Here is a 15389-nt window from a genome sequence, read left to right as displayed (position 1 = left end):
TGTGTCACCTGTACCACCTGCCTTCTCTGCCTGACAGCCCTGGTTGCAAAAGCCAGAGGACAATCTGTCCTCTTGGAGATCACCCTGGAGTGGTGGCGCATTTGAATCGTGCAGCATCTTGCTTTCCTGCACCCTTCCTTGTACCTCCCTTTCCTCTTATTCTCCAGTTTGCCTTGCCTTTCCTCCTCCTATTTCCTCAGCAGCTATGACCAGCCTGAAGGAAATCTGTCGTGGCCTTCCTCTAAACCCTCTGCCTGAAAACAAAGGTCGGAGAAAAGGAATACCCCATGCACCCGTGAGAACACCCAATCTCACTGCTCAGGAGAAAAAGGTAACATGGGGTTTCACAGGGCCTCATTTCTCTTCCTTTCAGATAAAGGCAGCTTGCAGCAGCAAACCTGATTGCCTCAAATGCTTTTCTGAATGGGAAGCTAAACTTTGTGTCAAATGTATTTCCTTGGTGTTACAATTCACTGTGTAGTGGGACAAAGGACTGGAAACTCTTCTGCTCACTTCCCTTCTTCCTCCTCCAGAATAATTGGGTTGATATGAGGGAGATTTGCTGCACACCACCTTCCATGGCTGTTGTCCACACCTTTAAATGGCTAAACCAGAGGCATTAGACTTCAATGCTGTCAATCCAGCATTGTTCCTTGAAGATGAAATTCAGAATGCTGTTGCAAAACCATTGCATATGTATGGGAGTGAAAGCTAGCACCTCCAATACAATAAACATCAAAGGTGATGAATCGGCATCATGGCAGCAGCTACACATCTGTACATTTGCATAAAAAATCCAAAGATGATTTATTTTAGCCAGTAGTCTGGGCATCCTGCAATTTAGGCGAGTTTGTAGGGAGTTAAGTTAATTATTTGTCTTTAGTTGCGTAATTATTTTCCTGTCTCTTTTTGTTTAAATAGTCTTCGTGCACACCAAAGTAATCATTGCATTATTTCGTGTTCAAGACTAAAAAAATCAGCAGCAGAAAATATTGGTCAACGGGTGGAGATCCGTAGGAATTTGTGTGGGAGAGGATAAGGTGGGTTCCTTAGTTTGGAAGTCTGTGTTTCATCACATGTAACACCACTTACACTGAGACATTCTGGTCAGAACACAGAAGTTCCTTCCCCAATAACAACTTGCACACAACTTCCTTGCCTTCGTGGGAGTTCCCCACTGGCATCAGCAGTCAAATTCTTTCAAAGTCCACTTCCACAAACAGAGGAGAGTCTAGTCAAAGGGTAGAAAGAGGAACAGCTGTGAGATATCCAAAGAGGATTTACTTCAATGTCAGGAGCATTCATGGCTGAGGCATCCTGTCTGTGCCTGGGAAAGCTCAGACCCGTGGAAATGCGGTTACTAAGTGTGCAGAAGGGCTGTGGTGGTGGCTGTGAAGATAACAGAGTGGGGAGTGAGTTCCACTGCATGTCAGACCATTGCCAATCATCTCTGTTTTATTCCTTGCCTTTGCTAAATCACTTTTCCTCAGAAGTCTGATATAGCGGGAGGGAGTCCATGTTGCAGGAGAGGAGATGGTATCTCCCAAAAGGATGCCAAACCTTGCTCTCTAACCTGGAGAGGGGAAGGCAATGATAAGGTCTTCACTCCCTATATAGAAACTGGGATACTTTCCTGCCTTCTTTGGAGCAGTAGACTGGTTTTCTGCCACCAGTTGACTGTGTAACATCCGTCTCTCTGTCTCTCATCTCTCCATTTTACCTACTGCATGTGATAAGTGGTCATGCTAGTTGGTATTTCATTAGACTATTAGAGATTTTAAGGCTTCCTTTATGATTAATCCTTCACCCTAAACTGTTAACAGAATTAGAGGCTCAGCTTGTGTTTGTTTCATATCTGAAAGGTCAAATCTCTTTTTTTAAGAGGTGCTCCATGCTTAGAAAAGCATGTAGATGGAAGGTTGTCTGTCTACAAGGGTTTTTTAAGTCTTGAGACAGGCTTCCAGATTTTGTTGACACTGTGTAATGCTGAGCATATTATGAGACTTGTCTTTATGTATGACTTTGTATTCACTTTCTAATTGAAATATTCCGAGGAAACCTTGACAGAAGTGAAGTTAATAATGCTCTGCTGATTTCCTCTGTGTTTTTCTCTCTTTTCATATGCTGTGATTCCCCTTTTAGTTCTTGTTACAATAACAAACCTTAGCACTGTCTATGTTTTATTTTCCCGGACCTCCTTTTGTGGTTATAATAGAAATCCTATAAGTGAGATGTATAAAGAACTGTGTGTTTTGGGACTTGCTGAAGAGGTATCTAACTCTTCCTATCATACCAACTTTAATCTTCTTGGATAAATTGAGCCATATCTCAGAACTGATTCTGATTATATGTTTCCTGAGTTCTATTCCTTCAGCATTCTTTGCCTGAGGCCTGAAACAGCCACATCCTCTCTCTTTCCCTCCCTCCACAGCTCAGGAAACCCTAGCTTTCTGTTTCTCAGCATCTGTATCTTAATGTAAATATGTTTCAAAGAAACTACCCTTAAAATCTAGGTGTGGTGTGTGCTTTGCAGAACAAGGATGTTGCATGCTCTGTACTCACTGACATACCAATAAAGCTGGAGCAACTTGGGAAGAATGGGCACTTCTCGGTGTTGCTCAGGATCAGAAAAAATGGCATGGCTTCATCCATGCAGCAATGCCCTTATGGATCTTAGAGCCAAGTCATGCTACAGTCCCCCTGCTACCCAGCAGGATCCTCTCTCACCCGATTACAGTCTCTTGTGTTTCTGGGGGGGGCACTGAGGTCAGTAATGGGCCTTGATGACCCTGATGAGCCTCTCCTGAGGTCTCCTCCCACACCCTCTGCCCATAGGCTTAGGGGCTCCATTTAAGCTGAGGCCTGGGGTTTCAATCTCAGCTGTGTTGGAGATGTCTTTGTTTCTGTTTAGGGTGTCCCTGTACTCAGCCATGGGCCTCTTGGGTCTGCTGTCCCACCTGTGGCCTGACATCCCCATCTGAACCTCCCTGGGGATCTCTGTGCCTCATCTCTCCATGGTAACTATCACCAGACCTGGTCTTGACTTGCATTTCCTGCTTGGTCCTGGACCTGCACAGCAGCCTGGTCTTGCCAGATGACCAGGACTCCTGGTAGAACCTGTCTGCCATGCCTGGGCTGCCCTGTTCTCCTCCCTCAGGTAGCACAAGGCTGGGCCCTGGCTGGTGAGGTGCCTGCCCTGGCTGTGTTGGCTCTGCTTGGCTCCCTATTCCTTAGGGTGCAGCTGTGACCCCCTGCTTGGGGACATCCTAGGTTGAAGAGCTGAAAACCAGAGCCTGGGAGCTCATTCAGCACCTGAAGCTGTTCTTCAACCTTCTGGGGAAGAAATGGAACTTCCAACTTCTATGATTTCTTTGCACATCCAGAAATGAGGCTACTTTAACAAGTTTACATGGTTGGGAAGGTTGACTTATTAGCTCCTTGTTCTGGTTTGAGAAAGGGAAAGTGAAAAAAACCCCTGTATTAATTACATTTTGGTTTGGGTTTAATTACTTTGTATTGGGGTAAAGTAGTCACCATGTTGGTTGAGTTCATACTGCCTCTCCAGTTTGAGGTATTACTGTCTTTCTGGCCCCAAGGCCCGTTTGCCTATCCACAGATTGCTCAGATTTTGTCCCTGGTACATAACTTTTACAGAGCAGGGGCACGAATCCGGATTTCTATTTTGCTGTGCTTGGTGATGATGATTTATAAAAAGTCAACAGAGGTATTGGCAGTTGTTCAAAGTGTGTATGATATGTGGTTTCTCTATCCTACCTCCAGTCCTAGTTTCACTAGCCTGTTTTGGGAATTTATTAGTAATTATTAGTAATTGCACCCAGTTTGTTAGAAGACAAGGAGACGAGGTTTCCCAGCCTTTCATCTCTCTCCCCTTTAATTTTGGTACGTTATCTTTTGAGAATGTTCGGTTTCCCCTGGCTGTTAAAGAGACCATCCTCCTGGTACTTTATCTGGTAAGCGTCCTCTATACAGTCTGCAGCTCGTCTAGAATCAGGGCTGAGGTTTCCAGGGTGGCTGATGCCACACCTGACCCAGGTGTGGAAAAGCAGGAAGCTGCTTGCCTCAGCTCTTGCTGCTGCAGAAGCATGCAGAGAAGGTAGAGCGACCTTGGAGCACAAATTGCTCTGAAAAGTTCATCTGGCTTTTTTTCTTTCTCTCGCAGTGTTAAAGGCACAGGAATCATGTCTGGGCACAGAGCAGCAATAGGGGATACACATCATAAAGTCACCCCAAGACACTCCTGTTTTGGGACATTGGATGACAAAGAACTTGGTTAAACTGTCACAGCTCATAACCCATTTAAGGCAATGGCCAGTCAGAAATCTCCATGCTTACTTCCCAGCTGAGCTGATTGAACTGGGACCTATCAGGCAGAATAAAAAATGATACTATCTTGCTTACTGCTTGGAGAATAGTGCCACCAAAGAGCCCGGGTCTGGCTGTCATCAGGCAGAAGATGGCAAGTGGGAGGGAAGCATCATCTCCACTGGAAAAGGGGCAAAACTAAGAATGAAATCATAGAATTAAGCCAGTCAGTTCCTCTCCTTCTGCTTCGCTCTCCCTCAGCAAACAGGGAGACTGTAAACCTTAATGGTCTCGGCGGTCTTAAATCGAAGTCCTGGTGATCCATTTCAGAAAATGGAAATGAATGCCATTCCTTGTGAAGAGGTTTCCTTCTGGCTCTTCAACAAACACCAATTAACAAACAGGCTGCTTTACTTGATTTCTCAAGAGAATCTTCCAGCAAAGAAAATTAGCTGATTGATTGGAGCAGGATTTCATGGGCTCTCTTGACTATATTTTAGCATTGAGAGGTCTAAATCTTGATTAAATAGCAGCAGAATCCTGTTAAAATATATAAAGTCTAGGGAGTATAAAAAAAAGACACCCTACTAGTGATTAGAGCTTAAACACAAGAACCTAATGTCAGATCCAGCTGGGAGACTCGAGGCAGACTTTGCATTTGCCTACATTGCACAGAATTGAATTAAATCAGTAACTCACCAAATTCAGGGCAATTTTTTTTTAAATAGCCTTTCAAACTCAGGATTATAACTGCAAATAATATTTTTAAGACAACAGCAAACCTACTTTTTCAGAGGTACTGAGCATGTGCAGCTTATTTTTCTGTCACTGGAAGTTATGAAGAGGAAGGACGCCTAAATAGCAAATACAGAAAAATATTGAGAATACAATGTGTCAGAGGCAAATCCCTCCTTCTAAAAGCCTAGGATAATGATTTTTATGGTGCTTTAATGAAATGTATCATCTTCCCACAAAAGCATAATGATCAGCCTATTTGAATTTGCTCCTTGAGTGTCTTTCTCAGGTTATTCAGTTTATGATTCAGTAATGACTGTATAAAATTCTTCCTGATGCACATGGCCATTGCCCTTCCATAAAGCAGTCAGGCTTCATCTAAGCAATTTTGAGCACCCCAGCTCTTTTATTGAGACATTGTTTCACAATCTCTTACATTTAAATTCTTCTAATTTCAAGACTATGATTTTTTTACAGGTAATTCACAGCTATTTATTCCTTTTCCAGCATTTCCCTGAAGCTTCCTCCTGCTTTGACATTTATCCTGCAGTGAGACAGCAATCAAATGTCACCTTTATTCAGTTAAGCTAAAAAAGCCATAGTCTTAGTCCCCTTTATAAGATCTCTATTGTCTGTTCAAGGTGCCCTTCCCACATTCCATGTAACATTCAAGTTCATGTTTCATTAATGTTTGCATCATCAAAATTCAGGCTTCTGCTAATGTGTAACATTAATAGGATAGAGGCTCAGTCTAAATGAATTTATTTGAAAATCAAACCAGATTTTTCTTGCTTGAATTTAATGGTGAAAAAAAAAATCTGCCCTTCAGTTTCATTTTAATATAAATGATATATTGATCGAAGACTGTGGGTGATCCTTGCCACAATGGAAGCCTTACAGTTCCCTGTAGTTCTCAAAGGCACCCAAATAACCAATGTTTGCCTCATGATTTTATTTTTGCTTTAGAAATTTCTTATATCTAGAACCTGCTCTGATGGCTGCTCACCTCTGAGAGTGACTTTGGAAATCCCCATGTATTTGTCATTGTGTGGGTATAGCTGGGATTTTTGTGTTTATTAATAACATGCCCTTGAAAAATGACTGCTTATCTAACTGGAGGAGAATGAAGTGGTATTAGAAAATAGAATTTGTGTTTTCTCATCTGGTAAATAGGTTTTTCCCCCTTGTCATTCTCTGTGTGGAATGGCAAATCTAATTTGTAGGATTTTACTGGTCTGGTCCTCAGGTGGTGTCAATCAGCACAGCCTCACTGAACTTGAAGCTGAATGCCTGCTCAGGAGCAAGAGTGCCAGCAAAAACCTTTCAGTATTAGGCATTTTAGATTTAGAGGTATCGTTCCTTTGGCGTGTTCCAAGGGATGTGAGACCAGAGTGCTCAGATGAAGGGGCTGGAGAGCCCCAACCATCAGAGCCAGACCTTGGACAGGTTGAATGAGGAGTTTTGTTGCCGAGCTGACAGTTTTGTGCAGCTTTTCAGCACCGCTCACCAGGGTGGCTGGGGATGATAATTACACTGGATGGTTCTAGATGCCTTTTCTCTGGATATCTGCACTACAGCCCACCCTTCACCCCCTCAGCAGGCGCTTGTATCCACAACTGAACTGCTCATGGCAGGTGTCACAAACTCTCTGCTCAGCCCTCTCAAAAACTGAGCTGTTATCAGATTCAGAAGCAAACTTGATCCCTTTCTATCCTTTCCAGAGCCATTAAAAATCAACCAAAGGAAGACATGGAATTCTGTATGATTTGTGAATCTTTTCAACTGAAACTCCTTTGGATGGTGTTGCCATTTGCCAGGGAACTTATAAGATCTTTGCATGAAACTGGCTATTTAAAGATGACAAAATCTTTGTTCTCATTGTGGTTTTAATCAAATGAAACACAGACTACAGAGACATGACTTAACAGGCTGTTACTAAAGATAGTGATTTATTTATGGATTCTTTCATCCAAAAGGACATACTGTACTTTGCAAACCATGGCTAATGTCTTTCAAGGCAATAGGGGGTGTAAACCACGTAGAATCATCTGCAGAATTTAGCTGAGTGCCTAATAATCACTTTAGCTAATTTGGAAGTGATACATGTAGCATCAATAAAATAATGTAACCCAACACCCTCTGCAATACATTAGGATGCTAAATGGAGTGAATCTTCAATAAAACTTAGCCCAGGAACATCTTCATCTGGGAGTATGTCACATAACCATGGGCTAGGATCCCTTTTTGAATGGAAAGTACAGTAGGATCTTCAGTGTCTTGGAATTTAGTGACTTAGTTAAAAGGATTTCTGAACAAGGTTTATTTGGGTGAAATGACAGGGGGAGGAGACGGAGAGCCAAAGATCTGAGGGTGGCCGGGGATTTTTATAGTGGGGATGGAAAGGCTGGGATAAGGGGTATACAGCCAATGGGATACTTGACAGGAGACAGGTTTGAGGGTGTGAAAAACGAGGTTTGCTCTCCTGTGAGAATTTAAAAGTTTAATAAAAAGACGGTAAGAGACACATAAAATAAAGCAAAGAGGTAATGGCCGGGTGCCTGGCGATAGTCCTTTTTATACCATTTTTACTGTCTGTTCTTTATGCATATTCAAACTTTTCCAGGAGCTGTTCTGCCTTTTTAGAGCATGCACGTTTTTCTGCCTTGCGGTTTTATTTCTTTTGATTCTTGGGCCTGGGCTCGCTAGGTGAGAGTTGATAGTTGAGTGGGCCTCTTAGTTCCCCCGACAGTCAGGGTTGATAGCAGCTTTGGGCCTCTTTGCCCCCCGGGCAGAGCAGTGATAGCTGCTTTGGGCCCCTTTGTTCTCCAGGCAGTGTTGATACCAGCTTTGGGCCTCATCCTCTGTTCGCTTGGAAGTTATCTTACTCGCTCACACTTGCTAAATTCTTGCTAAAAAGAAAGAAATCTACATCCACACAGCAAAAGCATTTCTAACATTATATAATATTCACCTTAATACTTGCGAGAAGCCAATATTACGATATGCGTTTATAACAAGGGCAAGGGAACCAATGGGATTAACACAAAGGAGGGTTTTAGGGAAGGAACCAATGGGGTGTCGAGTACTACAGAACTTTCTAGAATTAATACATATTAATTTAGAGGAAATGAATATTAACAAGCTTATACATAAAGCAGGGCGGGGAAAATACTTACCAGGGATACAGAAGTGTGCAGATAACCGAACTGGGGGATTATGGCTCTCACCCTAACTACAGAGTGAGGCATTAAACCTCGGTGACTGTTGGATCCTCAGGGGTCACCGTGGCTGCAGCCACTTGTACTGCCACACTGTGTGATATTGATAATATTGAGCACCACTTACCAAATCTCCAAGGTTTCTCCATGCAGATTTGGGGACATTGGTGGGAAGGGGCTTGTTACAGGTTTACTGCAATTGAACCTACAAGGAAAGATCCAGATAGAAATGCTTCAGTAGGGAAGCAGAAATGAAGTTTCTCTGGTATGAGCTTGTTCTTTTGAATTGCACTGTCCTTGTAACGGCTTAGGCAGGCTTCCAGGTGAGTCTGGTTAAAGTTCAAGGCGACCCACCTACCTCCATTTCTCTCATACCTAGTTTTTTTCTCTCATTTATTTTTTGTGTGTTTGTTTTTTGGCAGCTGGCTCTGCGCAATGCCTTGCGCTATTTCCCACCTGAAATCCAAAAGAAGCTGGCGCTGGAATTTGCTGAAGAACTCAGGCTGTATGGCCACATCTATATGTACAGATTCTGCCCAGATATTGAGATGAGGTAAGGACTGGATGGTTCATGTTGTATTTGGCTGCCATTTGCTTGCCAGCTCTCACCCGTGGAACTGACCTTTAAATAGTGGCCCTACTGCGTCCTAACTTACCTCTTGTAGAAGTTGTCATAACATATTAACGAAGCTCATCATCTGATAATTTGGATGTTCTGTGTATTGCAGTGATTTCATTTCCATGGAGGGCCACTCTATGTTTTGGGATGCTCCATGGGATTGGGAGGGAAGCAGTGTGTTCCTTTCTGGATAGGCTGTGGTGGGCCTGGGCAGTCTCACTGCTGGAAAGCTCAGTCAGCACAGGGAAAGGACTGAGCCAGGCTGTGTGTGTGGCAATGCCAGCTCTGCCCCACACAGGGATCTCAAAAACTCTGTCCCATGGCAGGGCTTAGTTTCTAGGGGCCAGTCATTACTCAGACAGCTCCAATGACAGCCTTGACAGAAAACTTGCAGTAGTTCTGAGGTGCTGCCAGTCAAGTCCCAGCTGAACCAAGAAGTAAGACCAGGTGAGTTGCTGGTTGGGTTATCCCAACTCTCCTAGTGCTCTCGGAGCAGAGGAAGCCTTCTGGGCTTTAAAGGAAAGGCAGTACATTTTTTCCATTGGAACCTTTATGTGACCCTGGTGTGTAATAGTCTGTGCCTGTTGGTCTTGGACCATCACTTCATTCTAGGGCTGCTGGGGCTAATGTTTGTGAAGCAGAACAGATTTAGTGAGGGCTGCCAGGGACTAGCTGCTTTTTTTAGACTGATTGATTCCTTTTTGCATCAGCAGGGGCCTGGTTAATGTCCATACAGAAATCTGAATAAGGCAAATAGAAAGCACTCTGATTTCCACAGACAACTATGCTGTTCATATATTAGCCTGAGGTCAGATCTCACAAAATTCAGCTAAGGAGTGGACCAGTGGAAGACTATCTGAAAGATTTTGCAGAGCTGGACTTCAGAGGGCCCTGTACTAAACTGCAGATGATGACACCTTCTAAGTAGGCTTGGATGAGACAGTCCAGCAGCTTGTTTCCATCACTGGCATCCGTGACTCTTTGATAGCTTCAAGTTTTTTTTATTTTGTGACCATTTCACTGATTACTTTCTAATAGATTATTGCAGTCTCAGAATGAGAAAACACCTTTTGATCTGTGTAGTCTGATAGCATTTGATTTTTGTTTTGTATGTCCCAGGGACCACAGCTCCATTTAACAGTCATGTTCCTATGCCAGAGCACTCAGCTGATACTTGAGAGTTGGGTTTCTTATCTTCTGAGCAATATTATGTGTAAATATATCCTCTTGATGAATCACATCATTCCACAGAAATCCTCTTCTATCAAGTTTAGAAAAGCAGAAATCCCTAATAAAAAAAGCATTGTGGAAAAACTCAAAGGTTTTCTCTCCTGGTTTGGCAATGACTACAAGGTGTTTGTTTTAGTACACTGATGTAAAAAGCCAGAATAAAGTGCATGGGATCATGGGAGGAGCTCTTTTTCTCAATCTGTAGAATATTCATTCCAGATCTTGGCTCATGAGCTGGACAGGGGATGTCCAAATTTTTTTTTTTTTTGTAGGTGGCACTCTTTAGCCTGACCTTTTCAGTGTAACTTTCCCTGCACAAAGCAAGTGTCCAGCCATTGAAGGTCTGTGGTCCAATAAAAGGAAGATCATTTAGAAACCATGCCAAAAGATCCCATCCCTCTTTAGGAATCTTCAGCATTGGTAATAGTGGTGTTGCTTACAGAAAAGGAAGGAGTAAAACTCTTGATCAGTGGTTCTACTTCCTTTAGGTGTCATACCTTGGAGGCCTCAGCACAACTGTACTAAAACCTGTGCAAACACAACAAAGGAACTGTCCCTGCCCTGAACAGCTACAGTATAAATCCAAGAGTAGAAGTTTTACAGCAATTTGATACACAAGCAGATGGTGGAGGAGAAGATAGCAATGAGATGATCACAGCAGGTGACATTAAGGACATTAGTGCCAGGCAACCTGAGCTGGGCTAACTTTGTGGGTGTTTCCCATACTTCACCTCTCGGCTTGTGGATGAAGTGCGTCTTCGTAAAAAGGCCCATATTTCTCCTAACTAGTTCAGTTTTTGAGAGTTTCTTGGAGTCTGAAACTCAAGCCAAGTGTTTTTTCCTTAGATACTATCTTAAATAACAAGGGTGGGTGAGCCTGAAGGCAACTTCCAGCGATGCTGTTTTCCTTGGCATTGCAGCACTTGGCTGCTTGGCCTGGCAGCTGTGTTGCAGAGGCCACTTCCACCATCTCCCCCCCCAAAAAATGCGTCTGAAAACCAGTGAGCCATCGTATTGATCAATTGTGATTAAATAATTCAGCAAATGATAAGTCAAATGCAATTTCTTGGTTTTGCTTCATTCTGATAATAGTTAAAACCTGTTTTTCCTGTTAATGTACATATATAACTTCATATCTGTACATTTTTTTCTTTACTCTTCCCTCTTGAATAAAAGCCTGCAACTCAGACAAGTTTGAGTATCCCTGGCAAGCAGAGATATTCCTGTGGGGTGTGTTGTTCTTGTTCCTCCTGTGAGCTAGAGTGTTTCTTTTAAATTTTTGTGCCTCTGCTTTCAGAGCGTACCCCATAGGAGAATACCCTTGCAAGACCAAATCAGCTGCTGCCATCATGCTGATGATCATGAATAATCTGGATCCCTCTGTGGCTCAGGTAAGGTACAGTAAAAGGAACCTGGATTCATAGGCAGCAGCAAATTGGCAAGATACTTCCTGCATGTGTTCTCACATAAATACTGACAAATTTAGACATACAGGTACTGTATGCAGGAGCTTGGTCACTGCCTGAAACACAGAGCTCAGCTCTTGGTACATTGCTTCTACAACTTATGTTGAAAAATTAGTGCTGCTGCTTCCTGTGTCTTTGGAAGCTCATCCCAGTGACAGTGTTACAGTAACAAACACTTAATTTTGAAAAATAATATTAATTTTTGTTCTTATTGCTTTTACAATGTTACTTTCTGATTTTAAGAACATAGAGAGTTTTGATGCAATAAGCTCTAGAAAAGATTTATTACGGAGATGGCAAAAGTAGCTCAGAGATACAGTAAAAGGTTTGAGAAAAGTGCTTGCCTTAATATTAAATTGCCTTTTTTAGTTTCCTCAGGAGCTTGTCACTTACGGAGGAAATGGGCAGGTCTTCAGCAACTGGGCACAGGTAGGACATTGCTGGGTTTACAACTTGTTTCACAGAGCCAGTTTCACCCTCCCCCATGCACATTCTGCTTAGGCAGTTTGGGATAATTCTTGGCAGTCATTGCCTTAAAATACTCCAAAACATCCTGTTTGGATAGGGGAATGCTCAGTTATGAACTGCGTAGATGGAGAGAGCTTTATTTAGTAGGGAGAGCACAGACAGAAATACTAAACCTGATACCATAAACACACCAAGCTGTGTAGGATGATATAAAGACCTTTCTTTGTCTTTCTCTGATGCATATGTATGTGCCTGTGTATTTGGCACAGATAATTTTAGAGTCTAAATCCAGGAAACAAAAAAGTGTATCCTCTGTTTGTTTGTGTACTTTTGTAATATTTTTCACAAGTAGTGGAATAAAAAAAGGGCTTTGGTTGAAGAATGTGCAATTCTGAGTCATTTTCCAAGTAAATCAGAGTAGCTGTTAATATTTGGGCTAGCTGGCCAGTTCATGGTGCACTTTACTATGAACATCAGCCCTTATCTTCTAATAATAATGGCAGATGGTTAAAAGCCTCTCTAAAATCAGAGAATGTTTTAAATTGTGTTTGTATAATCTCTGTTCTCTTATATAAAAATAAAGGTCAATAAATATACTCCGTTTATTCTAAGTGCTGCAAAATGCATGTGGGAAACATTTTCAGGAGATCTTTGGAACCAGCAACATCTTTAGAATTCTGTTTGCAGTGCAGGACAGAATCAACACAGGTAGGAAGGTACATCCCCCTGGAGAGCAGCATCACTCCTGAAGGCTAGGAAGGTCTTGATTGCTGATTCTGTAGCTGGAATTAGCAAAAGCTGACTTAAGAAGCCAGCTTCTGTCATAATGAATCACATATGCACCTTGTTGTGGCTTTACCTGAATCTGTCCTCTTGTTTTTTAAAGAATCCAAGCAAAACTAATGTGTGAATGAAGTTCCTGATTAGGGGAAAGGAGTGGATTCCTCCCTCTAGCATGACCCAGGGTTCCTTCCCAGTTTGGGATTTCTCATTGGTGGTTAAAAGAAAACTTGTGTTTCAGTTTCCTAATCTGGTGCATTTAATCTAGAAGTTAAATGGAAGCCTTAGGCAGATTTTGAGGCAAAACTGTTCTGACTTTTTTTCAAAGAGAGGTACCATGGCAGTGCTCACCATTTCTTTATTCTGTATATTAATTAATAAGTGCCAGTTAACTGTTGTCTGTTAGCTATGAGTGTTACAGCATTTGAGGTGAGCAGTGCCAGTAGTTTATGTAGTGGCCTTTATTGGTCTGAGATTCCTTAGGCAGATGCTGGGCTGCAAGGTGAGGTAGAAGTGCTGCCAAAGTCAGAAATATTCTTTTCTCTTATTCTCATCCAAGCCGGTCCTATGACCTGCAGAACAAACAAAACCTTTTTATTTCTGTTTACTTAGAGTAGCAATCACATGAATGATTCAGTTACCACAGAACATTTTATTCCTTTTGTAGCTTGAAAACGACTTTTTTTAAAGAAAGAATCTAGGATTGCAAAACTCATTGTGAAAAGGTTCTGTTTGGTTTATATCATCCATGCAGACCTGTGCTTTCTTCTGGATAATTTCAAATGAAAGAACTATGTCCAGAGCTAACTTTACAGATCTGCAGACACTGTAAAGACACTGCTTTTTAAGCTAGGAAAGGCTTTTCCTTCCTCCTTGCTAGTTATGCCTTTCAATAAAAAGATCTATTTATCTTACGGCTTCTACTTTCATTAGGATGTTTCTCCCAGACTGCTATGGAGTTGAGAGTTCAGTTAGTTACCTGTTCTGTCCTATGACATTACTTCCATTATTCAACATTTTTCATAAACCAAATTGTAAAAAGCAAGACAGTAACTTGACTAACTCTCTCCTGTTCAGCTGAACTTGCACCTTGGGGAATTGGCTGGGTTAGAAGGGACTGGCTTCAAATCTGTACCATTTTTAATTCAGATCAAAGCCACAACCACAGAAATTAAGTGCCTATGTGTATTTGTCCCTGATACTTCTGCCTCTTTGATCAGCAATTCTGGTTGATTTTTTTCCCCCTCAAAATTCTGTTTGTGTCCGTACAGAAACTGTAGTTTCAAGCAATTGTTGAATTCCAATTTTGCACAGGGAAGTTTCTCACAGGCCTAGTTGACACATACTAAAAATTCTGTGGAGTATAATGAGCTTTGTCATAGACAGTGATGGATTAAAGTTAAATTTAAAGTCAGCTCAAATGGTCAAAGTGTACTTTTTGGCATTAATCAAGAGTAATTATTGAATTATGCAGACAAAGCTGAGATATATTTGTGTACTCCAGGGTACATCAAGGATTTCCTTCAGTGTCCACAATGAAAGCTGATTTTTTTCCTGGAGAAGAAAACCTTTTTCATTTTACAGTGCACATTTTCAAAACCATTTATTGCACTAGAAGATACTGGATTTCAGGTTAGGATCAACAATAAGCATGAGTATTTAATCACTTCTATAGGGAAAATTTTGCAGTTTGGCTTTGGAAGGATTGTCAGAAAAGTGCCAAATCCAAGTGGTTAATCTCAAGATAAAATTAGAATGGCTTTAAAAGTGAAGGATATCTGGGGTTTGTACTGGAGAAATGGTTCTGGAACTTATTCAGACTTTTGTTAGTTGTTGGTTTGTTTCCTGGTGATATCTCTTAAAGGACTTTATTAAAAGCAAGAATGTGTTGAGAGCTCTGTTATTCCATATGTGAATGCACCTCGTTATCTCTATAGCTGCCTTCATTCTCCAAGTTTGGCAGCTTCATAAAAAACCATAAATGTAAGATGCAAACAAACTCCCTCTCTTCCTTGCTTTTCCTTTCAGTTCTGGTTGGTAATGCACTATTTATCAGAGATGACAGAAGAGCAAACACTGGTGATGTACAGTGGGCATCCCCTGGGACTCTTCCCCAGCCCCCAGCGTGCTCCTCGTTTAATCATTACCAATGGCATGGTAGGTATTAGCATCTTGTTTTCTTTTTCCTCCTATTCTGTTTCATTTTCATGTGGTGGCTGAGTTAAAATATGATTTATACTGTCTGAATTTACAACACCACACAGGAGAATCTGGGATCCAAATTCTGCAGCATTCATTCCAGTATAGCTGCTGTCACCTCACGTGTGCTGATCAGCAGTGATGGAGGAAACAACCTTCTCCTTATTAGAAAACCTCTGTTCTGACTGAGTCTGAGACACTTTCTTGCCCAAAACAGTTCAGCTAGGCTCAGTCTGGAAGATTTAAAAGCCCCCAGTAAGCAAACACAATTATTAATCAGAGGCTCAGATATCTGGGCTGCTTTGCTCAGAAGGTAAAGTGGACAAGTGAAAATACTGGTTCATTGCCAGT

The 15389-nt window shown here is 41.9% G+C and overlaps 1 protein-coding gene across 1 annotated transcript in view; it reads left to right on the top strand.

Moving 5' to 3' along the window:
- Positions 1–32: 32 nt before the first annotated feature.
- Positions 33–15389, top strand: part of UROC1 (urocanate hydratase 1) — a 39176-nt gene continuing 23819 nt past the window's right edge. The window contains exons 1-5 of the mRNA XM_010390106.3: positions 33–331; positions 8699–8829; positions 11423–11516; positions 11961–12020; positions 14868–14996. Coding sequence (XP_010388408.1) covers positions 206–331; positions 8699–8829; positions 11423–11516; positions 11961–12020; positions 14868–14996 — 540 coding nt within the window. The 5' untranslated portion in view covers positions 33–205. The remainder of the gene's footprint in view (positions 332–8698; positions 8830–11422; positions 11517–11960; positions 12021–14867; positions 14997–15389) is intronic.

The sequence above is a fragment of the Corvus cornix genome, chromosome 12 (assembly GCF_000738735.6).
Source record: "Corvus cornix cornix isolate S_Up_H32 chromosome 12, ASM73873v5, whole genome shotgun sequence".
NCBI classification, from domain to species: domain Eukaryota; kingdom Metazoa; phylum Chordata; class Aves; order Passeriformes; family Corvidae; genus Corvus; species Corvus cornix.
Note: the sequence above shows the minus strand (reverse complement) of the source record. Positions and strands in the feature narration are given on the sequence as shown.